Consider the following 11,260-nt stretch of genomic DNA (forward strand, 5'->3'; position numbering starts at 1 on the left):
TCATCAGATAAAGTCGTGTGGTGTTTTTTTAAATTAATGAGGCATAGGGACAGACTGTTCTCAGTCTATGTGGTACTTTGGTTGAAGGTGGTTTTCTGTCCGTAATAACAACTGGATAAGGATGAAGTCATTCACAGGTATTCACTCCATAGCTGCCAGGGCAGCCAGCAGCCAGGTTACAATGTTTGCACTTCCTAATACAAGCAGTGACTTCTGTCACTTCCAGTTCATCTTCATCCTCCCATGCAACAATGCCATACAGTTTGTAGTACAACCTTAGTCGATGGTTTCAGATTTATGCAGCTCCCTGAGGCTGATTCGCTGTGGAAGGGATGTGTGCTTGACCGTCCTGACCGAGGGCAAACAAGAAGGAATCTTTAACAGGTTTGAACTGAGATCTGAATTGCAGTGATTTCTGGGGGCTGGGCTTTACCCAGATTACTTTTGGTGTCCTCAGCCTGATGAGGCTGTGTAGTCAACATGGCCCTGGAAAGCTGGATAGGCAGAACTAGTCCCACTAGCAAGGAAATGTGATGGCAGGCAGCCTGTATCTCACTCCTACCACCATGCCTAAACATACACCGCTTGCCAGTGAGGTGGTATGGCCTCTCCATTTAGATCCTCTTTAACATTTGGAATAGAAACGAAACTAGATGTTTAAGTGACTGCTTTAGAGTGACAGAGAGGGGTTGGAGAATGAAGGAATGCTGTGAATAATGTAATTCTGTGTCTTGAAAAAGGAGTGGAAAACCAAACTTGTTTTCCAGACTCTTGCAGCCTCCTACTTGTCTTCACAACCTATTTTTGGGGGGCCAACCCACCAGAAAGAGGGAATTGAAGAAATGATGTCTGCAGAAGACACTGCATAGGGTATTGCATTTCACAGGGAACTCTTGGCTCAATTTGCCATGCCAGTACAGAGCTATCTTCTCAGAACCAGCATCCCTGCTATTTGAGCAACATAAGAAGTTATGCCTCCCTCTGTATCACTGGTGCATTTGTGACAGCTAAACCCCTGACTGTTTTAAGCATTTGCTTAATCATGATGCTTTTATTTGCTTCTAACCTTCCAAAGCTTTTATTCCTAAGCTGCAATTCCAAAGGCATGCGCTCTTTGTATTAGTTTCCATTAAACAAAGCATGTATGTTGTGCAGGACAGCATGGTCTTGATGTACAAGGGTATAGAACTTCTAAAGGAATGTGAAAAACCATAGAGTAAGCACTCGAGCTGGGCTGTATGTAGCAGATGTTAGGTCAACTGATGGACACACAGTGCTTGATAACGAAGCTACTGAAATGCAGTGCAGGAATTCAGTGAAATGACTACTTAAGTTCCACCCTGATAACTATTTCTCCTGTTCATCCCATCATCAAGGTATCCTGCAGAGTCAAACCTGCACCTATCTCTGTAAAAAGGACTGAATGATGAGTCTTTAGACTCACTGGACAAGCTGCTCTGTTTATTTCACACAGAAATCACCTGACCCATAGAACTGAAACCATTCCCAAATGCTTCCCCTGCAAAAGGGGTTTCATGTTCCACAGTACTGACCATCTAAAGCACCTTTAATTTCTAGATCCTATGTCAAAGGCTCCCTTAGACAGGCAGGTAACCTGGCTGAAGAATGGCAGTAGCTCAGCACAGATTATGACCACTTCTGTTCAATGTGGGATGAGGCAGTTCTTTTCCTGAGCCCGCAGCTCTGATTGTTTAATACCAACCAGTGACTGTTCCTCTTCACAATGTGCTTCGGCAGTAAATTCAGTTCTTTTTTATTTTACTGGGTTTTGCCTCCTCAGTTCATTTTATTTCACTTTTCTTTGTCTTGCCTTAGATTACCACCTCTTTACAGCTGTAAAAGTCCTAGCCTGCTCCCAGGGAAGCTGTTCCCTGCCTTTTTCTGTTCTATTCTGAGTGCTCTTTTTGTTACAAGATATTGTATGTAGTTCCAGTTACTAAATATGGATTCATATAGCTGTATAATGGTTGCTTAGCCTGCCCCTATTCGTCTAGCATTACTTATCTTCAGCCACAGCAGTAAAAGGCAAATGGTTTTCGGGAATGATCCAAAGTTACTCCTACATATCCCTCTTAGGAGAAAATGCCTGATTTAGAACCCATCACTCTTAAGACAGCCAAGGTTATCTTTTCCCCCATGTGGCTTACTTACAAATATCATGAAGCATTCATGATGGCATTCATGAAGCATGAAAATCTTTCTCTGCAGTCAGACTTGCCACCAGCACATTTATTTTGAGGGCAAAGATGTTTTATCCACCTGCACAGTTTAACCACGTTTAATAAAGGGTCCTTGTTTAAGTTGCAGAACTATCTGCTGCCTGGTACTGAACAGCAGGTGAACTCAGGGGCAGTTATCCCTCAAGGAACAGAGAGTAGGCACAGCAAGAAAAAGTGACCAGACAGAAATGAAGGAGAAGGTTGGTTAGTTGTTTCTTAAAAACCAACCCACCCCTTCCCCCTGAACACAACCACAAGCAGGAAAAACATGGTCACTTTGAGTGTCACGAACAGCAGCTGATGTATAGGGAACAGATGCAGACAGGGCATTCAACTACTTTGTGGGGCTTCAGGGAGAAAACTGATTACCCTCAAGTTCTACTGTTCCCATTTCCTGATGCACAGCAGAGCAAGCTTCTCCAAAAGGAAGAGATCCTAATCTAGTGACAAAAATGCTGTCCTGTATTGAGAAAAGCATCTTGTTTTACATAGACAAGTTTTGTTAACATCTTGAAGCTCTACTAACTGGTTATTAGATCATGCAGCAATCAGACTAAGAACACACTGCGCAATGACTTGTGCAAGTGCTGAAGGGACCATCAACAGGAAGTAATGCTCAGTGATGAAGGGTTTCCTTTAGAGCTAATTTTGCCCATCTCACAGGAGCTGGAGGTTTACACTGCCATAGCACATTTGCTTAGCATCCCTTTCCAGAAACTAGGTGAGAGGAAAAGCAGCAAAGGAGCCAGCTGCACACTTAGAATGAGCTGACTGTTTTAACATAAAGACAAGGAACTAAAGCTCTTCAGGGCTGTGTTTTTTATTACTATTATTAAAACCAGATTGGCCTTGGCTGAAAAAACTTACTGCTTTGTTAACTCAAGGCACATTTATTTGTCACTGCTGCTCTCAGCTCATGCACTCAGTATCACCAGTCTGTTTTTTCTCCTCCAGAGCAGAGCACGACTTGCTTCATCTTGACCAGAAGCAAATGGCTTAATACCAGAAGCCTCATCTAAACTTACTATTTCACATAGTTTTATCTTGCAGACCTCAAGTCTTCTTGCATTGCTTCTACAAGCAGGCCTTTCAAACAAAAGCAATTGCTCTAGAGGCTAAACATGAGTTTCAGGGTAAAGAGGTTAAGCAGCTCTTTGCCCTGCTCTTCTCACTGCAAATTCCACTGCAACAATGACTCCCCCAGGAAGCTCCCTTATGACAGGATTCCCTCTGACATTTTATGGCTAGAATCAAGGTTTCCTTTCCAACCTCCAGGATACTATGAATGATCATATCTGTAGCTTGTTTAGAACTCTGGCTAGGTACATCCAGTAAATACACTGTTTCGTACTGGTCAACTGTAGTGACTGCTAAATCACTAATGAAGCCTGTATGTGCCTTTCAGACCCATGCAGGCACACTCATTTCTCTTTCCACTCAACAGCTGTATGAAGTTCTTTCTCCAGATGATCACTGTTGTTCGGAGTCAGTCTAAAGATAAAGTCTTCTGGCAGTGACTGTGGAGTCATCTGTGCCAACTGGTCATCGTAGGAACCAAGAGTCCATAGCTTCTCCAATTCATAAACTTCTCGTGTCTCTGGCAGCATGAAATGCACCACTATGCTACCTGCACAGAACAGAAATTCACAATAAATTAAGGTGAACTGTAAAGCACTACTATGTTTCCAGCTGCACAAAGAGCTCAAGTCTTCCAACCCCATTCTGGCTAGATGTAACAGGTCAGCTGATGGAGGTCTCTTACACTGCTTATTCCTGTTCTTGAACAGTGTTAGGAATTGGGTAGTCCTTTAAAACACTCTAATACAGCCAAGAGAATGAGAGGGACAACACCCTGGTTTAAATTAAGATGCTTTCACAAGACTCCAGACCAAAGAAGTTACAACTTCTAGGGGACAGAAGGCAGTAAGTAAATTTTACTTGAAGAGTCCCCTGATCACCCTTCAGCATTCCTGTATCACCAATACCATTGAGCTATAGCCAAGTGAATTTCCTTAGGTGTGTTGCTCACACCTCTCAGGTAGTTTTTACAACTAAATAGGTCCAAACTTTGACATAACAAGATTTTTCTTACAGGTTTTCATTAATCCTGTGCAAACAATAGTAGAGAACATTAACTCCAATATAGTTCTAATGCAGTTTGTTCTGGTTATGCCCTTAAATTTCAACTGCTTTTCAGTTAAACTATAAAACCCATTAACAGTAAAGTAACCAAGGTTTAATGCCACTGGCTGCAGTGCTCCACCCACCCATGCTTGCTTTTAAGCAGAGCTCATAGTGAAGGAGAAATGCTTTCCAAATTCCGTCTTCTATGTTTGTATAGAGAGCTTCACGCTTGTAGAATAAAGAATTAAATTCAATTTCTTAGGACTTATGTTTTGCCCCATCTCATGGTATGATCTGGAGAGTGGACAAGTCTTGTTCAACAGGTCACACTACTCAGGCAGCAAGCAAAGAGCCCCACTCACCCAAAGAGGGATTACAGAAACCCGAGAAAACTGCCTGCAGTAGTCTTTCTGTTTCCATCACTGTTACCTTCAATGTATTAAGAGCTGTTTTAGCCACATGAAGAATAGTTACTGCTTTCTTCTCAGTGCCAATGATCTTTAGTGAAGAATTATTTAGTACCACAATGAGTTCAAGCAACAACTGGGACTGCAAAACAGTGGAGTATTGTGGACTCTCCACTGCTATCAGGGTACATGGTGAGATGCTTCCTTCGACAAAGAGCTCATGCAGAACTTCCTATGTGTCAGATTCACAAATATTTACCAAAGTCAATGCACAGCCAGTCATCTGTCTCTTTCCCTTCAATCCGAGTATGAGGGTTGCTTTCTTCTTTGCAATACTTGTACTGAGAGAAGAAACAATGGCAGAAAATTAAATACATAATGTTTACTTAAAAGCACTCAACAGATAAACTGACCTTGCTGAGTTGTCTACAGTTGTCTGAAGTCTTAAATGGATTACATCATATCACCTTTGGGATCTGCACCCAAAAATAAAAAACCCAAACAAACCAAAACACTTGCAGCACTTGAAAACAAGTACAGATTTCTCAGTGGGATTTAGTATCAAATCTAGAATCCTAACATTCAGAATTCCCACACAGTTATCTATCCATGAATTTTACAGGTGCCCATTTTTTTCCTCAAGATGAATACTGAGTACAATTGCTTGGCATTCAAGTAGCCTTTCAGTTATCTATGGTTGCCATTACCACTAAATTTTATTTCCTTTCAGATACCTTTCGTTGTTGTTTTCTATTGCCTAGTTAAGGATGCAGAACGGGAAATGCCAATCTTGCCCTCTTCTCAGGTGGAAGGATGTGGGAAGAAAACAAGTTTCAACCTATGTCATGAGGAAGGCATTCAAACAAACCTCCTGTCTCTTGAGTACATGCTCTCAACACATATTGCAAGATGGGGGGCAAGCATGACCAGCACAGAGGTTTTCAAGCTATGAACCACTCTGTGTGGGTGGGAGCTCAAAGCACAACTGCAAATGCTCAGATAGGGCAAAGGGGTTTGTTCCACGTGCAACATGGTGGCCTTCATATATGACAGCTCAGAGGCTCCCACCTAGGCACCCACCAGACCTAAAGTTTGACAACTAGAAGCTTAAGTACTGTTACTTTCAGATCTGGCTATAACCTAACTGTTTCTTTACAAGAAGTATCCACAGAAAACAAAATGTGAAGTCAACTGCATCTTCACAGAGCTCCCTTATTCCAATTTCTACCTTAGCTGAAGCAGTCAAAAACAAATACTGCAACTTTTTTCAAGCTCAAATTAAAAACCAAGCAATTATTAAACCAAACATTTATTTCAGCACAAGGCCACAACCAGAACAGAGACTGAAACTGTCTGGCTGCTGTCAGTCCTTTGAGCCAGGAAAGACACAATACAGTGTAACACATTGTAACAGCAGGGCAGGCTAGCAAATGAGTCCCTCTTCAGTGGGAAAGCAATTCTCACAAAATGCCACCATTCCTGCTCCTTCCCATACAGTGCTGGCTGCTGGACAACAGCCTTAGTCTGCAAACCAGAATGGAGAACTTTAAAAATGTAATTCAGAACTAGTTCACCTTCCTTTCTTTCATTTAACTTGTGAGATGCCCTCAAAAGCAGGTAACTGTCAAAGACTCCATGAAAGTCTGCTTAAAATCCTGAAGAGTCCTGCATGCACTGCCATCAGCTATTTAAATAGGCATCTCTCCACTGCAGGTTTCCTTCAGCCTTGTCTTTAAAGGCTGTTTAGTGGTGAACAGATTACAAGAGACTCGTGTTAGTTTCTTCCTCTAACATGAAACCAGATGAAAAGTGGTATGCAGTAGCTGGGACTTTGCTATTTACAAGTTACTGCAAGGAAAGCAGGGCCTCATGCTACACGAGTGCCTCTGCTTTTCAGTGTAGATCATGCATCACCATAATGGTTTAGGTACTGTAATGGTATAAAGCTAGCCAGCTGCCTACCAGCACTCCTGAGCACCTGCTCTGCTTTACATCTTAAGGTTCAGCCTACTTTTTGCCTAGAAAATTTTCAGTGCCAGAAAAGCTTGGCCACTCCTGAGTGCTTTCTCAGGCTTCCCAGGTTTCAGGATGCCCGGGAGGATGCCAGGTTCCCCCAGCAACTCTGCCCTTGCAGAGCTCCTGGTCTGGGGCAGATGGAAAGCTGTCAATGTAATGCTAGCAAGTTATGCAAGTAACAGAGTACCTATTAATCACTTATATTTTAGTACATTCAAAAATCACATTAATACAACTTCTGCCTTCTTGAGGCAGAATATTAGTTTGGGAATTTCACATCACTCTTGTTCAAGCCACCAAACTGTGCTAATGTCATCACTGCTCTAAATACAGAGAGGTCTGGTTTTAAAACATATTCTCTACGTTTTGAGTAGTAGCACTACAGGAAAAACATTACAGTTAGTTGCTAGATGCATTCAGGACTAAATGACATAAGGATAATTTGTTTCTTCTTGTCTGGTACACCCCTATATGTGCAATCCTGAGAAAATTCCTGTCACAACATTTAAAACCATTCCCAAAACCCCAGAGAGTGCAGGGAGAACTGTCTTACCATTTTCAGCATGTACTGTGCCATTGCATGGAGATGTCGTGGTGAAGATCCACTGACGATTATGAAATAATCACAGTATTTGACTTCTGGAGGTAGCTGGATGACACAGATGTCTTTAGCATTTTCCTGCCTCAGAAGAGCTACAACAAAGTCAATGTTGAACTTGGGAAGAACAGTATCTGGAACAGACAGAAAAAATAATAGTGTCAACTTCTTTTTTTAATTGCAAAAATCAACCACTTCAGAAGATACCAAATGGCAACAAAGTGGTTTACAGCCTAAGCCATGTTTGGTTTGGTAGTGACAATGCAGCACGAACCTCAGATTTTTAAAAATCATTTTTAAACCCACTAAAGTTGAGAACTAAGCACCTTTCTGGTGCCTAACACTACCGCTAGATACAGCAGTTAGCAAACATCAGGGTTTCTTTTAGGTAACTTACCTCTTGTTGTTAGTACTTAAGACTCAATGCTATCATGAGCTCATTCTCAATTAATAAAATGAAACCCAACTACTTCAACAGACATTATTAAAACAACAGGAAAAAAAAGTCAAAACATTTCAAAACAATGCTTGTCAACATGCTCGTGATAACACGTGATGATGAAATTACTCTAAAATCATAAGTAGATTAAATCAGTATATTGAAAATGGAGCTGATTTGATGCTATGTGAAGGTACTTTTTATCTTCACCTGAATAAAGCCACTTCTTTTTCTTTCTCCCTGGTCTCTTCTTCCACAGAGGATCATGATATTGTAGACAAAGCTTTAGTCCTTCAACAGTTTAAGCAAGCCAGCTTAGAAACTAGTAAATTAGTGCAACTACCTTCTGTTCACACCATGAAATCCGTTTACTTCTAATTTGTCCTAATTAGGTAGATGCGACTTCTGTGCATACTGAAGGCATAATTTGAATCTGTCAGCAATGCATGCCTCCCACTATAAAGTGAACGTTAGTGCAGCCCAAGCACCAGCACAAAGCCAAGCCTTATATTTACCAATATAAAGAAAAAGCCAAGCAAAAGAACAATAGCTACACATAATTACACACATGAATGGGGACATGAAACTGGATCAGATCTCTGTAAATGATGGCCTTTGAGCTTAGGGACTCTTTCAACTTTTGCTGTGGTCACACATGCAGAAAATTAGCAGTGGCCACAGCTCCTCCAGATGTAGTGGTTACAAAAGTTAAATATTTGCCTGGTAGCCACATGTGAATTCTCTACTGCCTACTTAGGGAATGAATGGTCTAAACAACCTCAGGCATACTCTGTCACACGGAACGCCATGGTCAGATCTGGGCCAGAGATGTGCAGAGCAGCTACAACAAACCAGCTCTGTGCATGCGATGCTTATACCCATAACCAGCCATTCTGCTACTACAACTGTTCTCTGTACTGGGTAATTTCTTTGCTAGGGGACTATGAATCCCACCTCCACCTTGGTACCACTCCCCTCACAGAGGTTCCTGTATGTATCCACATACAGGCTCGGTCTATGCTAACTGCCAACTCCCTGCTTTACAGCGAGCCTCGGGAGGCAATGCTGGCTCAGCACAAACGTGACCCCGAATCCTGTGGTGTCAGCTGAGGTGACATCGATTCCATCGTACCAGGCACTCCCAGGATCCCCCCACAGCTGCAGAATGAGATTCCGTGTGTCCCAGTTACTTTATTCCCGAGGCGTTACGTTTTGCATAAGGCACTATTTCACAGAGCTGGAAAGCACAGGGCAGAGCCGAGGGCCTTCGGGTCGGCGGCCCCATTGACACGGCGCTTCACAGCCATGCTTGGGCCTGACAAGCCAGGGCCTTACCTCCAACGGAGACCGCAACACCACGTTAACCAGTGTTTAACACCCGCAGGGTTACAGGGTATGAGGCCCCCTGAGCAGCGCCCTACTATAAGGGGCGGGCCAACTCGATACCCGCGCTGCCTCGCCCGCAGTGGGGAGCTGGCCTGCGGCAGCCCCTGGAACACCTCCAGAACGGTGAAACCAAACAATCACGAGAGAACCAGAGCCATAAACCCAGCGGGGTGTTAAATGCACCGTGTCCGGTGTCGCGCACCGCTGCTCTACCCCGCCAGCTCGCCCCTCCACCGCCCCGGCTAGGCCGCCCTACCTGCCACCTGAGGCCGCTCCGCCAGCGCCCCAGCTCCTCCTCCGCCGCTTGCCGCGGCCCTCGCCGGCGCACACCCCCCGCGAGGAGCGCCTGCCAGCTGGCGGGGCGGCTGCGGGCGGAGGGCACCCCCCGCCGCGGCGGAGACAGGCCGCAGCACCCGGCGGCCCGCCGCCACCGCCCGCCACATGCCCGCACCGCCCTCCGGGGCTGGGACCCGCCCCTTCCCCGCATGCCGCCCAGCGATTGGACAGCTGCGCTGACGCCCCTCTCGTCTCATTGGCCCATCCTGCCGTCGGTCGGATAGCGCAGCTAGGCGCGCGCGCAGTGAATGTATTGAGGTGTGGGTTGTTGCCCGTTCCGTCCCTGCCCGTCCTGTCCCTGCCCGTTCTGTCCCTGCGGGCTCGCTGCAGGCCGGGAGCGGTGGGACTGAGGCGGCGGGGTTGAGTGCGTGTCTCCGGGGAGCCCCACGGGAAGAGGAGCGCCCTCTGGGGCCGTTCATGTCTTGTCCCCGCACAGTGGGGGCTCGGGTGTGGAGATGGAGACATCGGGGCGGGCGGTGGCTCGTCCCCGTTTTGCCCTTCTCGTGTCTCTGAGGGTGTCAGAGCCGCGAGGCGATAACATGGGGGGGGGGTCGAGGGGAAGGGGGAGTATCCGGCCACCGGGAACCAGCGCGCGGCTTGTTGGGAAGCTGGAAAGGAGCAGACACGAAAGGTGGGCACGGCCGTACCAACTCCAATGGCCGTATCCCGGTCCAAGCCTAGTGCACGCCTACAAGGGTGCAGCAGGTTTCAAATGAATACATTTTTGTTCTGCATTTGTAGTTCTCACATAGTGTTCATGGGTGCAGGGCAGTAGTCTTGCTGTATTTGTTTTGCTAAGGAGGATGTTGTCAGGGGTTAAAAAGCTATGACCTAGGCAAGTTCACACATTTGTGTTTACTGCGGGTGAAACGTGTTTCCCTCTACCCCCTTCCCCAGAGATGCTGGTTTTTACACTGTCAGTAAAAGAAGAGTTACTGTTCAGCCTCTTTTACCTCCCTCAAAGAGTATGATGGTATAACAGTAGTAGTAGGCTTAAAAGGCATAATTTTGTGAGTTGTAAAATCTATAGTGATAAAGCTTTAGCTTCAAAGGAAATGTGAGTAAGCTATACAAGACTGAAGTTACACTAACAGGCCACAGTGTCTGGATGTCTCTTACATATTCCTTCAGGGGCTGGTCTCCTTCAGTTTACAAATACTTCTGGTGAGAAAAAAATGTTCATCTGATGAGTCCCTTAATTGTGTGCTATAAAAAGTGGTCAAGAAGAAAAGGAGGGAGGAACAAAAGAAGTGGTTTGAAATGGTACTTCATTTTCAAAGTAATCTTTAGCAAACTTGTTAGCCAGCTAATGCTTCCATTTCTCTTGAGGACACGTTTGAAACAATGTTCTTTCTAAAGATGATGTACATCTATGTTTGATGTCCTTTTTATGATGTTCTGCCTCCAGAGGGAATGCCTGAAATCTGTCTTGTAACATTTGCTGACATTCACAAATCTGTTGTTTGACAGCTGTTCTTGCCTTTGAAGGACATGAAGTTAATTTATATCCTAATTTGCTCTGAAACTGAGTTCCTCAGCTGTCATCTGGTTGTTAAGAAAGTCTCCTCCTTCCCAGGTTTGTGGTGCTGTTGCTCTGAGTACTGGGGAGGCTGCAAGAATGGCTATTTAACCAATAGTAACAGATGTTCATAAGTGGGCTAAGACTAAGGCAAATCTAGTTGTGTTTCTGGAGGCAGATACTGTTTTGATTGGT

At 44.6% G+C, this 11,260-nt stretch overlaps 1 protein-coding gene across 1 annotated transcript; it reads right to left on the reverse strand.

Annotated features, from left to right (window-relative positions):
* Positions 1 to 2,232: 2,232 nt before the first annotated feature.
* On the reverse strand, positions 2,233 to 9,653 carry MALSU1 (mitochondrial assembly of ribosomal large subunit 1). The gene is made up of 4 exons (XM_034066540.1): positions 9,467 to 9,653; positions 7,341 to 7,519; positions 5,031 to 5,112; positions 2,233 to 3,867 (listed from the first exon to the last, which is right to left on the reverse strand). Exons 1-4 carry the CDS (start codon positions 9,651 to 9,653, stop codon positions 3,662 to 3,664), a joined length of 654 nt encoding a protein of 217 aa, XP_033922431.1. The 3' UTR covers positions 2,233 to 3,661.
* Between the last annotated feature and the right edge of the window lie 1,607 nt (positions 9,654 to 11,260).

This window comes from Melopsittacus undulatus, chromosome 1 (assembly GCF_012275295.1).
Source record: "Melopsittacus undulatus isolate bMelUnd1 chromosome 1, bMelUnd1.mat.Z, whole genome shotgun sequence".
Lineage (NCBI taxonomy): Eukaryota > Metazoa > Chordata > Aves > Psittaciformes > Psittaculidae > Melopsittacus > Melopsittacus undulatus.